Consider the following 25,007-nt stretch of genomic DNA (forward strand, 5'->3'; position numbering starts at 1 on the left):
TGACTGCTAGCTCTTCTGATTCAGCCTTTCTTATAAATCCCAAGCCAAAGGCATACAATTAAAAGTCACACCAGGAAATAATAATTCTGGAGAGGGACACAAAGCAGACAGGCACAGAGGAGGACAGGTCAGCCTGCTCTTTCTCCCAAAACCCAGATGCTGTGCTTCTGCCTGCACCTAATCACTGACAGGGCTGCTACAAAAAAGCATTTCAACTGTCTCTGCATAGCAAAGCAAAGTGATGGATGCCTTATTTTTCCTGTTAAAGGCTGAATAAACTTCAGCCCTCCTCCCAATGAGCTCTGTGAGAGAATGCTGAGAAGGGAAGCAGTGGGGTCCAATACCATCCTTGGTAGGTGCAAGCAGCAACAATCCCATCCAGTGGAGGGACCACCAAGTGAGGACTCAGAAGATCTGGGTTCTGGCAGGGATCTGTTGGGTGACTTGGAAGAACCACATTGGTTCTCTCCCCGTCCACTTCTCTTTCTACACACTCTGATTTTACTGATTTAGAGCAAAATACAGAAAGGAACTTCTCTTATAATGCAATTCTCTTATAAAGTAAGGTAGTACCTCTTGCTGTGACTGCTTTAAAAGAAGCAGCAATTGAGTGAGATCTGCCAGTGTGAAACAATACAATTAAAAATAATAAGAACACTTACTACCTTTTGCTCACCATGTTGTCTTTTCCCTCCCACCTATTTTACACAGAATAAAAACCAGTTTCTTTAATTGTTGTGCCTACTTTACCTGCCAAATAATGAAAGATATATTTTCAAGGTAGAATTTGATGGGGCGATGTGGGTGGGACTGAATGTGGCTTTTCGATAAAGACTGTTTGCAAAAAAAATGAAATAGTAGCACTTGTTTTAAATTCTGTCCATTTCAGACTTTGGGGGTGTTTCAAACTAATGAGGTGTGCAGATGTTATTATAATAACATCAGGGCACGGAAAGGCAAGTTTTACTGGTTTGCTAACAAGCAAGTTACACAGATGAACTTGCAAGGTCACACTGCAAAGTCATGAAATATCTGAATTGATCAATATCACGTACTCAGCCATATCTTCTGTCTGTGGCATTGAAAAAGATGATTTTTTCTGTATCTATTACAACAGCATTTTCTAAATTAGAAGTAATGTTAGTGTAACCATGCTAGTCTAAAGATATAAGAGATGCAAGACATCTGTGGAGAGGTAATATCTTCTATTAGATCAGCTGTAATAGCTGAAAACAGTAGGCATACTTTTTCACCATTTGCAGTTATAGCATCTTGTCTAACATAAATATTACTTCTCCCTACCATCTTTGTATTTACTACATTTTTGAACTATAAACTCTTAACCTACTGATGTAAAACACAGATTTGACTTACTGCTGAATGAGGTTTAACACCGCAATATTTGCAAGGTTTCAGCTGCTTAATAGTATTCTCTGGGGTAGTGAATCAAAGAAAAGTTCACATTGAAATGATCAATGACTAGCACGGAACAGATATTTGAAATGGTGCAAGCTTTACTTATATAATTCACAATTTTATAACAATACTTAACATTTGTAAATACAAGTTGATGTCTGCAACAATTACCTTTATAGATGTAAACAAATCATTCCACCACATTGCCACAAATTCATGTGTACAGTAAAATGCTCACAACTCATGATTCATACTATAAGGGAAGCTCAAGAATAACTAATGCAAATACCAAACAGATCTATGTTTGGCTTTCCTATTCTAAAGTTAATTTTGGAATCTTTAAACATTGTAAAAATAATTTGTAAAAGTGACAAATATTTGTGCAAGGAAATGTCTCATTTTTAGAACGGGAGTGGCACATACTATCACACTTTATTCTGAAAGAAACTTCTGTAGATGTCAATGGAAGGTTTTTTGCGTTTTGTGTTTTGGTTTTTTTTTTTCTGAATAAAGTGTCCAGGATTCGGTTTGAAATATTTATTATTGTCATGCAACAAACTTCAATTTTTCTCCAGTTTACTAAACAATTTAATTAATAAAGTTTCTAATGAAAAAATATTTTTCTATTATGAGAAAGAAGGTTACAGTTAGAATTTTTGAGGTAAGACTCCATGAAGAGTATATCAGTCAAAACAATGAGGGTGGTTCTCAGTCACCTAATGAAGGTTATCTATCATCTGATATGCCCTACGGTAACCTGCTTGACCTCCAAGTGCCATTCTGCAGGTCCTTTGTGCTGCCCCTTTATGGATAGGTCTGATATCCTCAGTGTTAGGCATCCACCTATGGGCCATTGAATCAATTTCTAAATCTTTGTGGACTTTGATGAAAACTTATATAGTTGAGGTACAACCTATCCCACATGCCTGAAACAACATACGCTAGCTGAGACATCCAGATGGAGTGGTCGTATACTGCATGAGACAGGCAAGTGTCATCCTGCCAGTGTAAGAAATGGGGGATAGGCAGTATATCCTAGGGCATCTTAAATGTCACTGAGTGGTTATAAGCGGGCAACTGAATCAATATCCTTTGTAAAGTCATGTAGATTTAGTGGCTCAGTCATGAACTGGATCCTGCCCTTGAAGCTTAATCTGCCAACACCAAGACTATCTCCTTAAAATATTGAGCTGGAAGCCACAATGCAGATGCAGCTCATGTACATCAACCTTTGTTTCGAAAGGATTTTTGTGATTTTAAAGTTTTGCAGTCTCACAGTAGGTACAAAGTTGGCTGTATCATGAAATGGATTAGAGACTTTGAAGTAGTCTTCCCAGCCTGCTCCCCTATATTCTCAACTTGCTAAATCAGAGATGATCATTCTTCCTAGCTGGGTAAGTCACTCGCTTTACCTTAGTGTTAGAGGAGGGCTGCACATGGCATCCCTTCTCCAGTCATACAATGAGCCTACTGTGCACTTGGAGGTCCCAAGCCTCCCCTGGAGGGAATGCTTCTGCACACAGGTAGAAAATCTGTCCTTTCCAGAGGGCCAGATGTGCAGGAGGCTGTGCATCACATGAGGTGCAGGACACAGGTTTCTCCCAGGAACTATAAAAAGCAGGGCTGCACGGCAGCTGGTAAAGCACATCAGCTGCCCCTGCTGCCACCTCCCTCTGGCTGCTCCTTCACCACATGACTAATTGGAGATAGGCTGAGTGCCTATGCACTAAACCAAAACTGTAAAATAAATTCTATGTGCTCTCACCACGTTACAAATGAACATAACATTTTGCCAAGTAGAAAACACTGTACTAAGTTCTTTGAGTGCAGAGCTAATTCATTATAATGCACCTTCTATGCAATAGCCATACAGCCACATTACAGCAAAGTAAGCATAGATGCATAAAAACTGAAGAAAGAGCAGGCAAACCAACTTGTGCTATTTGGCTTCAGGCAAAAATTAAAGCAAGCCATGCTGAAAACTTGTAAAATTTTCTTACGCTGCCATGACACCTGTCTTCAAAGACTGAAAAGCCTGACAGCACTGGTTGCAGAAGCTTTTCAGTTTAGTGTTGGAAAATATGCATGCAACCAAAATTATATTTGTCATCTACAATTGTTCAACTTCCCTTCAATGTGAAGAGGGCAATGAAGAGCTGAAAAAGTCTCTGTCTGGCATTTGCAACATGATTATAATACAGAGAAGAGCAAAATAAGGGGATTCCTAAAGTTATCCTAGTTAAATATATCCTTTCTTTGTGTGTGTGATCAAATGATTGTGGATGCTAAATACATTGCCCTGGCAGGCCAGTATTAAGAATCATGGTTCTAATCTGCCTTCAGCATCATGTGTGCAGCTCCCAGTGCAGTCAGTGGGAGATGGGCATGATAAGGCAGAATTCACCATATATTCTTATTCAAACCAAATTCTGATATATTTCTCTTGCACTATGATTTTGAAACATTGAAAGGGGACACTTTCTGTCAAGAAGCAGTGCTGCTTTCAAATAATTGCATTTATCCCAAAATGACATGCTGCATAGACATAGGGCATGCTTTGGAATATTAATTCAGCTTTTTGGTTTTGAAAATGATCCCACCAGTCCTTTCAATACAGGGACTGGAAAAGTTCTTTTGAAGATAACATTTATTATGAACATCAAAATGCTTCAATGCAAACAGGACAGGCAAGATAACACATTTTAAAAGCTTTCTTGTTTTCCTTTTTCTCCTTTCTGGTAAACAGGAACCTTTCATATTACTTTTCATTGTTATTTTTTACTTGCTTCTCCTAAGCTTGGAGCTATTTATGGAAATTACAGTATTCATGTATGGTAGCTTCAGTCAAAGATATCAGGATTGGTATGAGAGGAAAATTTCGACTGAAAGCTTGTTATTCACATCATTCTCTTCTCAGCTTGGCAAAGTTGAAGGTTAACGTCATCTGTTCTAGACATTTCAGATTAGTCACAGAACTTTTCTTGGTGGTTCAGTGCCTGGTCATCCAGTCAGAGGAACAGTAATCCATATGGAAAAATTAGCTCAATGCTACTAGACTGGTGGTTAATACTTGAGCCTTAGTTAGGAATGTTCGCAGCATCTTGGGACTCTTTTCTTCCTTGATCAATTTCTTAAAATAGGATTCTTCATCAGAGGCTGAAAAGAGGAGGACTGTACTGAAGTATATTTTTTCCATCACCAACTCTTTTTTTTTTTTTTTTTTTTTTTAGGAAAAAGATACATATATTTTAAATGTCCCATGCAAAAAAAAAAAAAAAAAAAAAAATTAAAAGTTACACAATTTGGTTAGGAGTTACATTCTGAATTCCTGTATAGCAGTTTGGTTGGTTTGCATCCTGGAATGATAATCTTCAACAGGAGACTTGTTAAGACATATTTAATGTATAAATGCTGATACACACTGCTGGAAATCTGGTAACTAACTGCATTTTTGAGTAAGAAAATGTCTTGACACTTTCCTTTGGATTATTTTCAACTCTGTATTAAATTAGCAAAATTATTGCTTAACAACACATACAGAATATTCCTTCCCATTTGAGACACAGTTTATTCTAAAGGGTTAAAATGTCCTGTCTAAATGAAGCAGGTGAAAAGGGCAGTGAACTGAGATGTAAAATCTTAAAAGCGGTCAGGTAAAGGTCACCCTTTGCCAGCTGGGTTTGACAAACATCAGCTTAAAAGGGCATGTCTGACTTCAGAGGGAAAATTGTTAAATAATTTGTTTAAAATAGAAATTGTAAGAAACAACCATTTTGAAAAACTATGTATTAAAAATGTAAATGAATGAAGCAACTGCATTCCCCTTTGCAACCACTCTTTAAAAACACCAATAACAATGGAAAATCAACCCCCAAATCTATTTAATTAAAATGGAAATTTTATTGAAATGATAAATAAACATATTAAGAAATATGTTCAAATGCATCTACTAAATTAATGTTTTCATTCATAATTAAAAGTAGATAATCCAGTTCTGATTGGCTGACTGAACTATACTACTTAGAATTTTAGCTCTTGCTAATGTCAATTTTGAATTTATAATGTATCAACAAAAACAGACACTGGCATTACAGACATCTCATTTTATACCCTCTGTTCAATTCTGTCATTTAGAGGTTTCGGGGTTTTCTTTTCTTCCAGTTTCTTGTGAGTCAAAATTTATCAATTAGAGGTTGAAAGAATTCACTTATGTTTCTGAGACTTACTTCAGTAAAAAATGGAAAAGACTGAATAAAGGAAAAAAATTACCACAACTCAATTTTAAAAACTTGATATCAAGTGAATCATTATATTAAATGTGTAACAAAAAACTCTCTGTACAGACAGGACAGTCAAGATAATTAAGATATATGGCTCTCACCCTCCCACTAACCTAGGAACTGGCAGACCTAATTAGACCATAATTAGAAATGATATTGTGTCACACACCAGTACAAGCATTAAAAAAAGAAGCACCTTACCAAAATTGTAGTGACAACTACTGTTCTATTCTCAATGGCTGAAGTGTCATTTCCAAGTGTAGGTTCATGCTGAATCAAAACTAATTTATCCATGTCGTTCCAGTAACCAACCTGCAAAACAAAATGTATATAATTTACAGTAGAAAAGTCTACATTCTGTATAATTACAAATATAAATGTTTATAAGAACAACAGAGTGATCTGAAGATAATTTTGTACCAAAGGAAGTGCTGTCACGCTAACAGACAGGTGCATGGTGGTACGTAGCTAACACTTTGGGTTTACCATCTTGCACCACTGCTGCACAGAGTCAGACCTGGTATCGCTGCCACTCAGCCTTTCCTGAATGATCTGAGCTACTTACTTTGACCAGAGGCACAAGTTAAATCCCATTTTCAATAGTTTGAAGCCTTCCTGGGGCATAAATGAGACGTAAGAATTTTTGCTCTCCACAAGAAAATTTTCATTCAGTAATCCTCCAGATCTTCTGGTCTTAGATGGAGGAGTGAAAGACATCTGGATGACAGCTTTGCAATTCAATGGCTGATCTCAATTCCCCACTCCATCATGGGCCTCCCAAGAGACCCCAGCCCAGGGAGTTACACCAGGCTCATTCCACTTAATTGCTGGCACTGACTTTTACTACCTACATGAGAAGCCCTGTTACTAAAGCTTTCTTTATACTCACTGGATAGACAGGCACCACCAGACAGTGACTCAGCTCATGCAGGATAAACAACCCTCCTAGAAAAGTGCTTGCTTCCCCCATTGACTCTAAAGCATGGTGAGAGTGACTTCACTCTAAAAGTATCTCTGGTAAGTGCCTACAGGGAGGTGGAACAAATCAGGTTTTCCTCTCCCTGGCTGCATTTAGGCTGCCACAACCCTTCCCAGAGTAGCCTTAAGGTGAAACAGCTGCCTTTGTTCATTGCTGGTGATGAACTACTCTAGAGCCAGGTTTGAATCACTCATTCTTGTATTCCCATGGAGAAAAAAAAATTAAAAGTGGTGTGCCTGCAATCAGAAGCCTTCCCTTACATACAGACATTGCTCTTTTGCAGTGCACAGCTCTGGTATTCAGTACAGCCTGCAGCTGTGCCCTGTGCATTGGTAGTGATGCTGCTGGGGCGCAAGGTATGAGTCAAAATCCTTGTGAGGGCCCAGGGATGCAGTGCTTGCTGTTAGAGACCAGATGGGATGAAGGCAGCCTGACAAAAGGAGATTCCCCTTCAAACTTTTATTGATGCTTTTGGGAGCTGCTCAATCAACACTTAAAACTCACCACATACCTCTAAAAGATCCACACAGGCTATGTACTATGTCTTTGGATGGCCAAAAGAAGATACGAGACCTAAAATACTTCACTGTTTTTGTAAATCTTGGCCAGCTGGAATCTTACAGCACACTCAGCTTCTCACTCCATGTGGTGACACCATGTTTAGTATCTGTATCAGCAAGTGGTATTTCTGGATTTAGAGTTCCTCCCAATCATTTAATGTTGCCCCACGTGATGTTAGGTAGGAAAGGTCTTCCTGGGAATGCTGTGTGCATGATGCTCCCAGTACAAGGCTGATGTCTATGAAATGGCAAGTGCTTCATGACAGTGGTCCCTTGTCTTGCTCTTACTTGGAGAAGTCTAATTCCAACCTCCCACCAATCCTTTCAGCATGCCATACACAGGTCCCTTAGCTGAAGCTGCTCTCTCACATCTAACCTGCGGCTCACTAGCAAACACCCTCCTTTCTCCCCTTCTTGCCATTCTCTTTTCTGCAACTAGATCACGGTTGTCTGTGGACCCTCTGACAACATTGCTGGGGAATGGCTCAGTGCCTGTTCCTCTGATCCAGCGCTGACAGCACTCAGCTCCATGTCAAACAGACAACATGAACAGAAACATGTCAGTAGAATAGTGCTCTAATTCCACCTAAAGGGGCTCTCCAGGTTGCTCAGAACCTAATGAATTAAGAGACTGATCTTTTTTTCCAGGAAAGGTGCAGACAGCGGCAGTGATTTTTAAAGGTTTCTATCAAAGAAATGCAGTTCAAGCTGGCACAGTTCACTTTTCAGAAGCACCTGGGGACCAGTCAGCAGCAACTCCCCCTTCCCTCCTTCCTCAACTAATTACGAGTTCATGAGACCAAGAGCTGGGAGAGAGGAACGCCTTGTCCATTTTACCAGAAGAGGAAAGGGAATTTTAGTGGAAAGTGGGCTTCAGACAGAGCTCCAGGGTAACTGTCTGTGCCAAAGGACAGCCTGTGCCTTGGATGAAAAGACTTCAGTACGATGGAAGCTGGCTAAGTCATAAAATCAGTTATGTAGCCAACATTATTTCTAACATTTTTGTAGAACCCAGTCTAAAATGCACCATCCCATAGGATTCTGCCTCCATAATGTGGAAAAACATGATGTTCAGATCAATGCGGTGATGTGATATGAGAGTCTAGAAGTGCAGGGGAGTGCTTTGGTTTCTGGTCTCACATGCATTAAAGAATCCTGTATATTCATAAAACAGTCAACCTTCCTCTTGATTTTTACATTTACTATTTCATTAATTTCCTTTTTGAAAAAAATTTATAGAGAGGCAAGTCATTTTAGCAGTCCCTAGAGCAGTGTGCAGACACACTCACCACAGAGAATTATAAATACATAAATAATTCAACATGAGGAAGTGAATATGATTGAATATGAGTGAATTTTTTTTTTTGTATTAGTGAAGCAAACAAGCACAAACTCTTCCCATGCACAGCTTCTGGTATATTTAGTTGAAATGTTCCTTTTCTCCTTGCAATTGCTATTACAGGACAGCAGCCTTGATTTAGGTGTCTGCAGCCAACAGGAAGCTTCAGCATTGCTGATATAGTGGAGAGGGAAGTTTTCTTCCTAGCAGGATGCACTGCTAACAAATATTCTTTTTCATCCAGACAATCACAGAGTCACAGATACAATTGATAACTGAAAATGTCAAGTTCTTGTCAAAAACTGTGACCAGCTAAAGACAGAATATGTACACCAAAACCCGGCAGTTTGGGAGGCTCATTATAATAGTGAACATTTGGTTTTCATTGTGCAATTCCTCACTGCTGGGAAGTTCAGAAGGAAAGCAGAAAATGAATGATACACTGTGTTATAAAAGTAAGTACAATATGAAAACGCAGATAGAGATAAAGGAGGTTTTTGAGGAATGGCAGGCATTTTTTAAACGAATTTTAGCTTGTGTGCATGAGTGTAAGCTTGCATGTGTGCAGCTCAAACCTGTGCTAAAGTAACTCTGGAACTGGATTACTGAATAAATATGCAAGATGTATCATGGCACTTGTGTAAGTGTATAGATTCACAGTCACTGTAAGAGCACTAAATAATAATATGTTTTCCTATAAATACCTCAAATCCCCAAGGAAAAAACCTCAAAGGATAGGATTGAATTCAGCTGTTACAGTACATCCAATTCAATTTGGATTGCAATTGGAGTTTATAGCAGTTGCATCCACTTATACAGAGGCTGAATTTGCCTTTAGGAAACAGTATTGCAAAAATATGCCTCAAAATAAATTTGTCTCAACTGTTTGAATGAATAGTGTCATTTCTGAAGGCCCATGTGCCTTGCAGCAACCACTGAAGTGCTCCTGCTGAAGCCCACAAGTCCTTAAGGGCAACAGAATACTCAAAATTTTTTACAGTCAATTTTTATGTTAGTTGCCCAAGTTGGAATTCAGGAGCTAAATCTTAGACCGTCTTGTGCATGTACATATATATGTACATCCTTTGTTTACTTTTTTTTCCCTCTTTTTTTTTTTTAAGATCTTGGTGACATGACAAATGGTGAATGACAGAATCACAGAATGATTGAGGTGGGAAGGGACCTCTGGAGGTCATCTGGTCCAACACCCCTGCTCAACCAACAGCCAGTTGCCCAGGACTATGTCCAGATGGCTTTTGAATATCTCCAAGGATGGAGACTCCACAGCCTCCCTGGGCAACCTGTGCCAGTGCTTGGTCACCCTCATAGTAAAAAAATGTTTCCTGATGTTCAGAGGGAACCTCCTGTGTGTCAGTTTCTGCCCACTGCCTCTGGTCCTGGGCCTGGACACAACTGAAAAGAGCCTGGCTCAATCTTCTTTCCACCCTCCCTTCAGGTATTTGTACACATTGATAAGATCCCTCTTGAGCCTTCTCTTCTCCATGGTGAACAGTCCCAGCTCTCTCAGCCTTTCCTCATAGGAGAGGCATTTCAGTCCCTTCATCATATTTGTGGCCCTTTGCTGGACTCTCTCCAGTATGTCCATGTCTCTCTTGTACTGAGGAGCCCAGAACTGGACACAGTTCTCCAGATGTGGCCTCACCAATGCTGAGTAGAGGAGAAGGATCACCTCCCTTGACCTGCTGCCAATACTTTGTCTAATGCAGCCCAGAATACCATTTGCCTTCTTTGCTGCAAGGGCACATTACTGGCTCATGTTCTACTTGGTGTCCACCAGGACCCCCAGTGCCCTTTCCGCCAAGTTCTTTTCCAGCTGGGTGGTCCTCAGCATATATTGGTTCCTGGGATTGTTCCTTCCCAGGTGCAGGACTTTGCGCTTCTCCTTGTTCAACTTCATGAGGTTCCTGTTGGCCCATTTCTCCAGCCTGTTGAGGTGCCTCTGGATGGCAGCACGACACCCTAGCATATCAGCCACTCCTCCCAGTTTGGTGTCATCAGCAAACTTGCTGGTGGCACACTCTGGCCCAGATCCAGGTCATTAATGAAGACGTTTAATAGGACTGGTCCCAGTTTTGACCCCTGGAGCACACCACTAGTTACTGGCCTCCAATTAGACTTCAGCCCATGGATCACCACCCCCTGGGCCTGAACCTTCAGCCAGGTTTCAGTCCACCTCATCATCTGCTTATCCAGCCCATACACCAATAGCTTCTCTAGAAGGATCTTACAGGACACAGTGTCAAAGGCCTTAGAGAAGTCCAGGTAGACAATATCCACTGCTCTCCCCTCATCTACCAGGCCAGTCATTTCATTCTAGAAGTTCATCAAGTTGATCAAGCATGACTTCCTTTTGGTGAAGTCAGCCATGCTGACTATTCATGATGATTTTCCTGTCCTTAATGTGCCTGGAAATGGTTTCCAAGAATAGCTGCTCCATCACCTTCCCAGGGATCGAGGTGTAGTTCCCTGGGTTCTCCTTCTTGCCCTTCTTGAAGAGAGGAGTGACATTTACTTTCCTCCAGTCTTCAGACACTTCTCCCAGTCACCATGATCAACCAAAGATTATTGAGAGTGTCCTTGCAATGACATCTGCCAGCTCCCTCAGCACTTGTGGGTGCATCCCATAAGGCCCCATGGACTTATGTACGTCCAGTTTGCTTAAATATTCCCTGATCTGACCCTCTTCCACCAAGGGTCCATCTCCCTTGCTCTAGCCTTTCTCCCTTGTTTCTGGGATGTGGGATTCCTGAAGGCTGGTCTTGCTGCCAAAGACTGAAGCAAAGGCGGCATTCAGTACCTCAGCCTTTTCCGTGTTCTGTGTACTCAGTTCCCCTGTTCCATTGAGCAAAGGGCCCACGTTTTCCCTAGTCATCCTTTTGTCACCTCTGTACATATAGAAGCCCTTCTTGTTGCCTTGGACATCCCAGGTCAGATTCAATTCCATTTGGGATTTAGATTTCCTAACTTCTCCCCTGGATGTTCAGGCAATGTTTCTGTATTCCTCCCAGGTTACCTATCTTTGTTTCCACCCTCTGTATGTTTTCTTTTTGTGTTTGAGTTTGGCTAGGAGCTCTTTGTTTATCCATGCAGGCCTCCTGGTGTTTTTGCCTGACTTCTATTCATTGGTATGGAACTCTTTTGAGCTTGGAGGAGGTGATCCTTAAGTGAAGCAGCTCTCTTAGGCCTCTTTTCCCTCCAGGGCCTTACCCCTTATCTTCCAAGCAGATCTTTGAGGAGGCCAAAGTCTGCTCTCCCCAGGTGTGAGCTTGCTTTTCACCCTCCTCCCTGCCCTTAGGCTCCTGAACTCCACCATTTCATGCTTACTGCAGCCAAGGCTGCCTTTGACCTTCACATCCCCAACAAGCCCCTCCTTGTTGGTGAGTAGGAGGTCCAGCAAAATGCCTTTCCTCATTGGCTCCTCTATCCCTTGGAGGAATAAGTTGTTGTCAATGGACTCCAGGAACTTCCTGGATTGCTTATGTCCTGCCGTGTTGTTGCACCAGCAGATACTGGGGTGCTTGAAGTCCCCCATGATGACCAGGGCCTGTGAACATGAGGCTGCTCCTATCTGTCTGTAGAGGACCTCATCCACTTGTTCTTCCTGGTCAGGTGGCATATAGCAGACACCCCCTATAACATTACCTTGACCTGTCCTCTATTTAATCCTAACCCATAAACTCTTAGCTGGCTCCTCATCCATCCCCAGGCAGAGCTCCATGCACTCCAGCTACTCTCTTACATAAAGAGCAACTCCCCCTCTGCATCTTCCCTGCCTGTCCTTCCTAAAGGGCCTGCACCCCTCCACTGCAACACTCCAGTCACAGGAGCCATCCCACTACATCTCTGTGATCCTTCTCCTCACACCCTTTCCTCTCACCAGCAGGTTTTGTTATTGTTCTGCAGACAAGAGTAAAGTAATAATGCTGCATAAATGAAACTAATATGAGCATTGGCTATTTCCCATTTTGCTAAACTATATGGTAGTCTGCCTTTCACTAGCTGTGCTGTTTTGTAATGCTCTGTTCATATCCTTAAAGCTGTGGGCAACAAAAATCACTTTTCTAAAGATTAGAGGCATGCGTTACTCTGACTGGAAAGGCTAGTCCTGAAAAGATATTGCTGGGTGACTCATAAGTCACGTTATGTAGGACATGAGAAGAAGATATTAAAAGTGAAGGCCTCTTAGTTCAATTAAGTATAGCCATTTCTCACGTATTATATAGGATTTGTCAGGCTGGAGCACAGAATTGGTCCAATGATCACATATGAAATACTATGTAATACAAGAAAAATAAATTCTTGTGAGTAGCCAGATCTGTCAAAGCTGTTACAGCTTGTTATATCAAAGAAAGACAGGCAATGGCTGAAGAGTGGCAGAGAGGCATGCCTGAAAAGGTAAGAAAAGCACCTTGGGACTCTAGTACAGCACAGACACAGCTCCTGTATTTGCAGCCACCCTCCCCTTAAATTGCAGGCAAGAAGAGAGGGTGGGGACATCCCTGCAGTGGTGCCAGCCAGACACCTCTCCCAAAACAGGTGACAAATGTTGAAACAGGAACAACAGGCCACTTTTGGCAGTTTGCTGCCAAGCAAATTCCCTAATGAGTTACTGAAGTTGTGAACTGATTAACATCTTTTCCACCTTGTCTTCCCTCCTGTACAATTGGGAATTGGGAATGGAAAGGTCATATTTCACCATTTGCCTTGGAGGCACCCCAGCCACCCCTACATCCTCCTGGCTGTCAACAGTGCAGAGCAGAGCCAAAAAGGAAGCAGGAGTGGCAGCAAGGTCAGACACATTGCCTAACAGGAGACACTGGGCTTCCCAAGAAAGAATGAAGACAGACTCACCTTTCCCAATTTATTCTTCAGCCATCTGTCATACTTTCAAAAGGCAACTGCACCAATACACTCCATACACAGGAACATGCTTTGCTTTGGTCTACAGCTCTATACTGTGATACACTGGCAGTTTGTTCATCCCAGTGTGTAATTCTGCTCTGGGTCTGTAGTTTAACGCTGCCTCCTCATCAGTCTGGTATGTAACTGTCTTTGGGAACTCACAGTTCACCTGGGACACTATTTACTGGGCTTGTCACCTCTGGCCCGATAGCAGAGGACTATTTAATTCAATTCTGATTGCCTTGGCCCTACTTAAGCGGCCATGATTCTCCTGTTCACCATCACCTTCTCACTTTTTCTTGTTCTGATGACCTTGTAAACAAAACAGGCCACAGTGCCTCCAAAGGAAATAAAATCCTTGACCCTGAGTGCATTTTCTGCTTTTTATTTGTTTTACACTACGGAAAGTGGACAAATTTCAGCACAAAAGAGAAAGGGTTAACAAAGTACCCAGGCTTATCTTTTCAAAGCGATTGGGCTGAGTCATAAGCTATATGCATTCAGACATGGAGGATCTGCTTAGACATATTAATGTGCATTTGCCTAAGTTGCTTACAAGCAACCAGTCAAACACATAGGGTTAGATACTGCACTTAATTTCAGAAAATATAAGTATTCAGGGCATTCTGTCTTCCTCCTCTCTCCTCTCCTCTCCTTTCCCCCTTAAAAGCTGTATGTTAGTTACAGCCTATGATTCATGTTTACACAGAATGTATAAATGACCCTGCCTAAAAATGCCAGTAATTTGCAAGATAGAAATCTTTGGATAAGATACAAGAAATAGCTACTATCCAGACTTCTGACCATTTTCCATCACCCAGCAGCCTAGCAACACGCCATCCAGCTGGTTTTCACTAGTATGCTTGACGGACTGACATCCCAACTCTCCAAGATGCACACTTGTTTTTGTGTTCCCCAATTTGTTGCACTGAATAATAGTATCTAGTAGAAAATGCAGTTTAAATCTGCTTCCACCAGAAATGTTATCCATGTATTCAATATATTATCTTTTTTTAAACCACACAGAGTCCAGTTTAATATGTTTGCATAATCATTTCATCCTACATAACTCATTTATATATCAGGATAGTAAACAATGTCAGCATGTACCTTCCGAGGGCCTGTGTTCTTCAGCTCAAAGACATCCATGGTGTAGTTGACTCTGCGACCATAGTGGTCAAACTGAACGTTCCCTGTCAATCCTTGTATTCGAACCTACAAATGGAAGAAAAAGCATGATGAAGATCCAGCCTTATATTCTTTATTTCAAATGTCACAGAGCAGTGAAAGTTATCCTGGCTGTGTCCTTAGATTACCATTACAACACTGCTCCAGAATAGACAGGCATTATAAAGCAAGAAAGTTGGCTACTTTTCTTTTGTATTCCTTTTTCCTGTCAAACCATGCTCAAAATAGGCTTAGATATGCCAGTATCTGAGGGCTAACAAAGACACACAATGGACCTTCTCTTCTTTCATGCTGTGGAGCTCAACACTTTCCAGCTGCAAGTCCTAAAGAGAAGTACATTTTTTACCATTCTCATCAGTGCTGCAGAATATTTTGGATCACATGAAATAAACCTAAAGGATGTTCGTCCTGAGCTCATATATCTTTTTAGCTTACACTCCGGTGGATTAAATGTATAAATTGAGTATATATTGCTCATCAAAGTAAACTTGACAACAACCTTGGCCCCAGCAAAGCAATTTGCTATCACAGAAGATGGGCGACATGCATAGGGCCTGAAAAGAGTGTTTTCAAAGCCTCAGTGTGGAGAAGGACAGATGTAAAGCCATAAGATTGACTGGCAGTTTTCCAACACCTGTGTCTCTGAAACCAAAACTCTTCGTTTTTCTTTCAGCGCTTTACTGCCTCACCGAAGTAAACCCAGACTGTGGTCCTCATGCCAAAGAAGACATGGCCATATTGCTGCTGGCTTTGATTGTATCAGGATCTGGCCACACAAACCTCTTTGGCTGGATTCGAAGACTCATGCTGTCTGCCCTAACACAGAAGCCTGAATTCATGCTTCTCACAATTGTTACAGATCTGTGCTCTGCACAGACTATGTGAAGCATACAAAATGCTTTATTTCTATCCCTGAGTCAGGATGTGGATTTAAACCACTTACTCCTACCTCTGTCTATTTCTATCTCTGCTGATTTTTCTCCAGGACTGAAACCTTGGCTTCCAGGCACAGAGCTGCCAGCTCTGTCAGCAGTCACTTCTCAGCAGTTTCTCCTGAGTGGAGCCTGCTCATTTGCAATGATTTAAATTCTACTGCGGGATTTTATTTTCTTACTGTCCCATTCAAAGGAAAGGCTAAATCATCTTGACAGAGATCTGGAACTTTCTAGGTATCCATATTCATCAGGAATTCAAAATCCTGACATCAGAGAACAATAGCTCTGGGTTATTTCTTTTTAAAGAAAAAAACACTACCTATGTGATTTCCCTGGGAGAAATCTACTTTTATTCAAGATGACAGAAACATATTTGGAAGGTTATATTATGTAGCTATACCTTTTTTTCCTTAAATGACAATATCTGTACATCCAGGTTATATGCAAAAGCAACAGATGAGCTCACCAGTTCAGTGGAGGAAGTCCCAACTATCTTAATAGAACTAATAGTGGTTTCAAACAGTAGCAGCTCCCCTCTGCCTTCATTCCAAGTTATAAAACAGAATAGCCCCAGCTGTTTCCAAATGGCAACTGAAAACAAATGGCAACTGAAAAATAAATTTTTCCTCTCCTGTTGCTACCATTGTGTATAATAGCTTCTAAATCATATAGTGTACAACTAGTATCCTATATTCACAAAGATCACTAGAATAAAGCCTACCCTTACCTGTTTTAATGTCCTTTCCATATCAATTCCTTGACCCCATGGGGCTGCAGGGTTAGCAAGACAATCACCAGCATTTCCTCTCCTTGAAATATCAATTTTCTGTCTTCTAAGATTACGGAAAGTTTCAGCCATCACAAGTACTCCATCATATGTTAATGCTGATGTATACTAAATAGATGGACAAACACACTGCTTTAGAGTTGGCATGTCTTTACAAATGTCAGCTGTCTCAGATATTTCTAGTTTGATTCATTATGCAGCAGTTTCTACAGCTCCATTTAGAAAAAACTCTTCTCAAAATCAAAAGCAATTTTGTCTAAAGCACAAATGCAGGACTGAGAAGAGTACATTTCAGTAGCTCCAGCTTTAAAACTGTATTTCTTAAGGGTAGAGAAATCTGCCTCTGAAGAATTATTAAAAGAAACAAATTGACCTGGAGATATTCAAGTCTTATTTTTTTTTTTCCAGTTGTCTCATATGTTAAGGAATAACCCCACCCACCCAACTTACTTACTCAAAAGAAAAGAAAGAAACAGTAACTCACTGAGAAAATGCAACAGAAAAAATGCACGGCTGTTGAGCAGACATCCACGCTATTGGAATTGTTAAGAATGATCAAGGGTACGTTCTTCCTATTGGAAAACCTATGTTGGCTCTCTGAATGACATAGGGCACTGGACGGTCTGTGTTTCTGCACTACCTACAGTAACTGCTTTAGGTTAAGAACATGCCAAATGAAATGTGTAGAGCCAAGTCTTCAACAGATGTTAGTCTGGAGCCATGTAAACAAAGGGGCATTTTCTCAGTATGGTCCTCTGATGAACATACTGTGCCAGTAGAAGTTGTTCACATGCCCAGGGCTGCTATTGATATGCCCTGTAACTTCCAAAATTTAAATTCACTTATTCAAGTCTCATTTCCTTCCTTTTCTTTGTCTTGCGTACTATAAGCTCTTTGGAACATGGCTTATTTTTATAATCTCAAATTTTGGTTATCCATAGGTGAATTATGTGCAATTCAGATTAATCATGCTGACTTCTCAGGAGGAGGCAGCACAATCCTGTTCATGTGGCAAGGAGTCCTATAGGCTAAATTGTTCCTGTCACCAGTATGTGGGGATGTCTGCACTCCATAGCCCACAGCATCCTTGGTTTTTTTTTTTCCTTCAGAACAAAAATTTTTTGAATATTGACCAAATTATGCAGCTATGCTTTGTATTATCCATGTTGATACTTTCTCTAGACTTTGCCAACCTACCACTATCCCAGCCAAGGGAGGGCTGATTGCTTATCTTTGCGCAGTGCCCAGCACAAAGGAGCCCAGTCTCAACTAGGTCTGATATGCATTAGTACATATAATAACAGAACTATTTTGATGAAGTCATATTTATAGCTATGTTGTGATTTGCCTGCCAAAAAAATTATAGGCAAGAGAAATTGTTATCCATCTGTGAGGGATTAGGACAGAGGAATGCTGGGATGTAATTTCACTGTAAGATCGTGCCTGAAAGTGATTACTACACCAGGTTTTGAGGTGGATAGAATTTCCAGAGGAAACTCCAAATTAAAATTAAGGGTAGTAAATTTACAATTGTTGGGAAAGCTCTGCACTCTGAGTGAATCTAGATAATTAGACTAATTCATGTAAAATTTGTTGAAATTAAGTTGTCAGTTAAGCATTTGACCTTTAATTCCTGTCAGTAAAGGGGTAAAGTTGGAGAGTAAGTGACAAAGGACATTAAAGTACATCAGTGAAATGTGTTGCAGTTTGTGTTTCTATCATACAGTCATAAGGATGGGCATAATTAGTCGCCAGTAATAGTAAGGTAAACTGTCTTCTCCTCTGCCTAAATATTAACATATTTATTCATATATTCAACAATGTTAATCAGAAATTAGAATACTTGAGTGATATCTTTGGTAGTGCTTCAGATCATCCAGTACCTTTGGTGGGGTCTCAGATCCTGGGTATTCTCTCTGGTCCAGCTTCTTCCAGCGCTGCATCAGCTTAGTTACCATCGGGGTACTGAAATCTACTAGCTGAAATCCAGTCACATTGGCTCCTCCATGCATAAATCTCTCCAGAGAAATATCTTTGAATCCCTGGAAAATCAATTTAAGATTTTGTTTGTCCTTGTACACCACTGTGCATCCAATCTGTTCTAGGTCAGCAAGGCAGCATAAAGAATGTACAGCAGCAGGTGTCCATTAGAAGCCAAGACTTAAAACCAGAGAATAATGTTGAACCTTTTTTCATAATTTCCATTTGTGTAATAAAGAATGAAATAAAACTAAGAAATAAATTTCCCACATTACTGCTAGTGTGGTCTTGACAGCTAAGCAACACATTTCTGGGAATGGCAGACAGTTTTTGAAGAAATGCCTTTGGCGAATCAACCGAAAAGTGCCTCCAGAATATTAAAACCTTAATCCAATTTCCATCAAAGTTGGCAGATTTGAGTAAGCACTGTACTAGTGTTTTAACCAATGCATCCCTGTTTCTTTGCATGTTTGCAAAATGAACACTATTGTGTAAATACATTTATTCCAGGATTCATTGTTTAGGCTGAAGGTATCTGAGATAATGAGATAATATAATGGACATGAGAAGGCAGAGACAGCACATGAGGATCTCACTGTTAGCGCAAGGAAAATATAAGATCAGAATCACACTTTTGTGAAATATGATGGTGATAGCTCTCAGATCTGCTATATATTTAAAGCCTAGAGTGACCCCCAACACTGAAAGAAAAAGTAAAGTACATATACTTCCTGACTTACTAGTTTCTCAGGCTAATCTGTTCAGCACATATAAAGATGAATTCTTTAGTAAAATTTGCCGTTAGAGACATAACTGTACTTCAAGAAACTGCATAATGCAAACTTCTAAAGCAAGCTAAGAAGCAAGTATGAATCTTTCTGGTCTTTTCCTATCTGCTATGTTTAATGCTAGCTCAGAGGTCTCTTATTTTTATTTTCTTAAATTCCTCTGATGGGCATTTATCAGTGCAAACAGAAGTGTATTATCACACTTAAAAAGGAAAGATTTAGGGAAAAAAAAACATGTGGGGTACTGACTCAATACTATAGGGAAAAAAACTGTTAAGGACAGAGATTTGATTTATGTCCTAAAGGATACTGGCAGTAAATATAAAAGGTGGTGCATCAGGAAGTCATATTACCCACATTATTGAACAGCCAGAAGATAGCAACGTGTGCCCCTGCTGAAGCAGATGAGTGGATGTGTCTGTCGCCACTGTATATCCCAGTAGCGGTTCACTGCAACATCTGGTTCTTTGTTTACAGCAACTATTTTGCATGGGAAAAGTTACTTGGGGAACTATACATTTGTAATGCTGAAAATCTAATTTGTAAGACCTAATTGAATAGACATGTCTCATTTAAAACGCCTGAGGTCTTCAAAATAATGTGAAGTGATCTTAAGTTAAGGTACAAGTACAGCAAAGCACAATAAAATATTCCATGTCAACTAAAATTCCTTGAATAGAGTAAAAAGAAAACAATTTAAAGCATACATTAGACTCTGTCCTACATTGACTATGCGTGGCCATGCAGGTATTTCGGCGTAAAGAATGGGTTATTTTAATAATAAAATATTGCATTTACTCTTTCTTTGCCCTCTTCTGAACATTATCTCTGTGAATGTGCAGTTTAGACTTAGAGCGAAAATACCGAACTAGTAATTTTACTGGAAATAGCTGATCTTACAACAAAATGAATGTTCCCTGGAGAATGTAGAAAAGTTACCTCGAGAATTGTTATGTTAGTAATATTAAAAAGATGAATCAAAAATCATATAGTGTAGTTCTGTAAATTCTAATTCAGCCACAAGATACACTTAGCAGTCCTTTATGCTACATTGATTTTGATAAAATTTAAGAGAGTAACATTGTGCCCTTCTGGTCTAGATGGCTGTAACAACAAACCCAAGTTCTTTTACGCACCATAAAGAATGTATTATGCATAACCACATGTTAGTGACAAATGGCAAATGTTGTGTGAAGTGCTATAACTTCGAAGTAAAACTGAGTGTTTCACTTACCGAGCAGGGTATAATTCTAGAAAAGTATCTTACCAGGTTGGCAACAATATAATGGTATCCTTTAACATGCTTTCCCACGCTCACAATCTGTGGGAGAGAAATCAGAAAGAAAAAAGAAAAAACAATGTCATATTGTTTTCTCTAGAAAGGTGTCTTCATACTCAGATAGATATAAATTCTGAAATATATAACATCAGTAATATAATTTTGAAAGTCTTTCTCCTATAAGGTAGCTATAAGTTTCCAGATGCTTAATCATTGGAAAAAGTTAAAATGAAAGTGTGTAAAGTAATGAACTGGTAATCTGAGTGTCTTCCGTATGATTGAAAATGTTACTGTAGTATACTATTTTATCAAATAGAGCAATTATCTATGGGATACAAGTTCAGGAGGAAGAAGTCACACATTAGCCAGAAAGCCTGCCTGCTGATGTACCTTTTCATTTTAAATAAATGTGGAATTTATGAATCAAACTGCGTTTTCATCTCTTGGGATCAAAGCTGTTTGCCCTTGAGGTGGTCAAGTACTGTGAGTGTTATTCAGCAATTAGTAATATGCTAAAGACTTTGGGAAGAGGCACGAGCAAGCACAGAGCAAGAATGGACAGCGAGGCTTTAACCCTTGAGTGTTTAACCGAAATATAACATCAAGTGATGCAAAAAGGGAACAACCACGATGTGCAGCTGCTACTGACATGGCAAGATCAACCACAGGGTTTAGACAAAAACTATGTCAACCCACGCCTTGTATCAATATTATTGCCATTCTTATGATGGAATGCCTCTTATTTAATGTGCTGAAAATAAAAAATGAAGAAAGAATGTCAGTAGAAAATGGTGTTAATAGCTTCATTACAGATTAAAGCTGTTTTTATCAAAGAAGCTAACAGTAATACCTGCAACATGCAGCTTGCATTTAATACCAGTAAAGACTCCTTTTAACACTTATTTTTGATAGTGTACCACTCATTTAGAAAAAGTCTGCTTGCAGCCCAAATATGTGAGTTTTCTTCTCCACAGGTACTCATCTCCACAAAGCATTTCAGCTTCCTTCCAAATGAACAAATAAAATACAGGCAAAATTTTTCCATACAGTGCAGGTTAGTCTATAAGTAATGGGAAATTTACAGATCTGTCTCCTTTCCTGCTTTGAAATCTCAGCTCTAGGCCCTGTCCTGAAAAGCTGGCAACCTCTTGTCTTCATGGATCACACCTCATGTTCAAAAGACAGAACAAACATTCACTAAGCCTTGCAGCCCCTTTTCCCAGTGCAACAAAAAATAATTAATGTTGCACTTTGGAGATGAGAGACAAGTTGCTGAAGGACTAAATAATTTGGCCACAGACACCCAAGGATCGAGGATCTAAATCTGGATTAAGACTTGGAAATGCTTGATTCCCAGCTGTTGATCCAGTAAGTCAATTTGTTTCTACAGCAGAGTGGAAGGGAAAATCAAAGGGATGTGGCATAAGCATCTTGTCAGAACTGTTTTGGTTTAATTTAATTATTTTAAAGTAATAAAGTAAATAAGCAATTTTTCTGTTATCCTTTTGTTCTTCTTGCTTCCCAACATCTATTGCGTATTTTTAGTCTGTAGATAAAATGATCATATTTAAAAAGCAAAACGAAAGCTAAAAAAAAACCAAACAAGACACTATACCCCCTAAGCCATGACCAGATTGTCACCCTTCATATAAATGAATTGCTTATTTTGGACCCAGTCAGCCTCCCTTTAAGATCAGTGATTAAATACCATTGCTACCATTTTACTGGGGGGTGGCAGAGAGCAAGAGGCTGAAATCACATTTTTCCTTATCGCCAACTCAATCCATGAAGAGGGTGCTGTCAAGCCATTTTTTTGCACTGAATACGAAGGGTTCAGATCCCTGCTGGCACAAGGAGAGAGTTCAATGGCTTCAATGGGGATGTGATCCCTGACACCAATAACACTTTTACATCTGTACTCCTTCAGCAATACATGGTAATGAAAACACGTTTGCCTCCCCGTTACAAGGAAACTGATATAGATTAAAAACTCACACTTTTAAATAACTATAGCATCACAGTTTGAATGTAAGAGGACTGACATGATTTAAGATGCACGTGACATGATAACTGTGCTCCAGATCCTCAGCTTGGCCAAATCACTGCAACTCCCTTCAAGCTCTTGGAAGCTGACGTAGCTTTGGCAATTAACACCCTTAGTGATCTGTTCCCTGGTTTGGTTTGGTAACACAAATTGTGACAATTGTGGCAATGTATCAGTCAAATAAAACAAGCACATGATCAACCTGCAACCATTGAGATATGTAAGATACATGCCCATACTTGTCACAGTCAAAATGAGTAAATACTGCAAATGATTAACCAGATTTGCTTCTGTGCTTGTTCCTAGCAAATGCATGTAGAAATGACTGTGGAATTCCTGGATTTAAGGTGAACAATACAGAGTATTTTTGAAAAAAAATTTGAACTTTTCAGTGTATTCTCTCAAAACTTGTCTCTTAGGGTGAGTAATAAAGGTACGCATTTATGTATCATCTAGTTGTCTTAACTTCCTTTACAGTCACTGGAAAGAGCAGGCACTTTGAGGAAATGATTCATCTTATCCTAAAGCACATGTCTAAAATTAATTAGACAGCTTGTGCCCTGAAAGTGCATATTTTTCTGCACTGACTAGAAAAAGAGTTGATGATGATCAGCTCTGATGTAGACACCTAAATTTTATAACCCTAATGTTAACTGAGATGAATTTCACCCTAAGAATGCTGATCATGCAGACAGACAAGAGAAATTATGCTATATGGCTTGTATCTCCAACCAAGATTGGACACAATTCTGATTTTGAATTTGAAAATGTTTATGGTTATTGATCACACACAGTTTGCAAACCAGGAATTGCGTTATGATTTAGGAAAAAAGTGCCTGTTTAGTGAAACAGCTTTCTGTGAGCATCTCATACTTTTGAATCTCCAAAATATATATATAGTCACCTTTTCCTCTCAAATACTCAAAGCTGCAATTATAATCTTTAAAATAGGATATGAATTCTCACTACCTGAAGAACTACTTTTCTCTACACTGTACTTCTGCACTGAGATAAATTGAGGCAATGAACTTAAGTCCTACATAACAAGAGAAGGAGTTTCTGACAGCTACTCAATCTGGAATACAAACTCTTACACTCTCCTTCTCTATTCTTTAACTGGTTAGCAGTGACTAGAGCTGTAACAGAGATGACACCTCAACCATTCCATACACATAACAGTAGATATTGCCCTGAATGACAAACTAAACAGATGAGTGCTGGTGAGTGAGGGAAGAATATTTTTCTTTTATGGCAGAGCAGAGAGGGGAGTTAAAAGAACCAGCAAATCTATTCTGAAAGGGGAAAACAGGACTGAGATTTTGACAGATGAGAGAGTGTTCCAGAAAGCCTTTGTTGTAGAAGTTCATTAAGTCTGGGGGCACCTTAAAAACCCAGGTATGTCCTTGTGTACTGTCCTGCTGTCTAGATCAACCAACACAGCTGTCTAGATCCTGCTCTCTAGATCAACCAACAGCTGGAAATACAACAGAGCAGTGAGTAAACAATCTAGGAGGTTCCTGGAGTGTGTGGAAGGTAACTTCCTGACACAGCTGGTGGGTGAGCCAATCAGGGGAGGAGCCTTGCTAGATCTGTTGTTTACGAACAGGGAAGGACTGGTGGGAGGTGTGATGGTCGGAGGCTGTCTTGGGCTTAGCGACCATGAAATGACAGAATTTTCAATTCTTGGTGAGCCAAGGAAGGTGGTCAGCAAAACCACCACTATGGACTTCCGGAGGGCAAACTTTGGCCTCTTCAAGGCACTGGTTGAGAGAGTCCCTTGGGAGACGGTCCTGAAGGGCAAAGGGGTCCAGGAGGGATGGAGATTCTTTAAGAAGGAAATCTTAATGGCTCAGGACCAGGCTATTCCCATGTGCCGCAAGTCAAACTGCCAAGGAAAATGACCGTCCTGGCTGAACGGGGAGCTTTTGCTAGGAGTCAAGAAAAAATAGGAGTGTTTATCATCTCTGGAGGAAAGGGCGGCCAGCTTGGGAGGAGTACAGGGATCTTGTTAGATCATACAGAGAGAAAATAGAAAGGCAAAAGCTCAGCTAGAACTAAATCTGGCCACTATTGTAAGGGACAACAAAATATGTTTTTACAAATATGTTAACAGTAAAAAGAATCCCAAGGAGAATATCTATCCTTTAATGGATACAGAAGGGAACGTAGCAACCAGAGATGAGGAAAAGGCCGAGGTACTTAATGCCTTCTTTGCCTCAGTCTTTAATAGGGAGACCAGTTATCCTCAGGGTACTCCACCCCTTGAGCTAGAACATAAGGATGAAGAGCAGAACATACCCCCCTTAATCCAGGAGGAAATAGTTAGTGACCAACTACGCCACCTGGACACTCACAAATCTATGGGACCTGATGGGATCCATCCAAGAGTACTGAGGGAACTGGCAGAGGTCCTTGCCAAGCCACTCTCTATCATCTATCAGCAATCCTGGTCAACAGGGGAGGTCCCAGAGGACTGAAGGTTTGCCAATGTGACTCCCATTTATAAGAA

At 40.1% G+C, this 25,007-nt stretch overlaps 1 protein-coding gene across 11 annotated transcripts in view; it reads right to left on the minus strand.

Moving 5' to 3' along the window:
* GRIA4 (glutamate ionotropic receptor AMPA type subunit 4) overlaps positions 1–25,007 on the minus strand; it is a 239,553-nt gene that overhangs the window by 59,242 nt on the left and 155,304 nt on the right. For 10 of the 11 annotated variants that reach the window (XR_003927502.1, XR_003927501.1, XM_030042306.2 and 7 more), the window contains exons 5-9: positions 20,443–20,496; positions 18,291–18,449; positions 16,348–16,515; positions 14,608–14,712; positions 5,898–6,008 (exon numbers count right to left, since the gene is read on the minus strand). Coding sequence is in view for 9 of the 11 variants with exons in the window: in XM_030042306.2 (XP_029898166.1) it covers positions 5,898–6,008; positions 14,608–14,712; positions 16,348–16,515; positions 18,291–18,449; positions 20,443–20,496 (597 nt within the window). In the remaining 2 variants the exon portion in view is untranslated. Of the gene's footprint in view, positions 1–1,494; positions 4,573–5,897; positions 6,009–14,607; positions 14,713–16,347; positions 16,516–18,290; positions 18,450–20,442; positions 20,497–25,007 lie in introns of those variants that run through there. The other variant, XM_030042307.2, reaches the window with a different exon arrangement.

Source organism: Aquila chrysaetos, chromosome 19 (genome assembly GCF_900496995.4).
Source record: "Aquila chrysaetos chrysaetos chromosome 19, bAquChr1.4, whole genome shotgun sequence".
Classification (NCBI taxonomy): Eukaryota; Metazoa; Chordata; class Aves; order Accipitriformes; family Accipitridae; genus Aquila; species Aquila chrysaetos.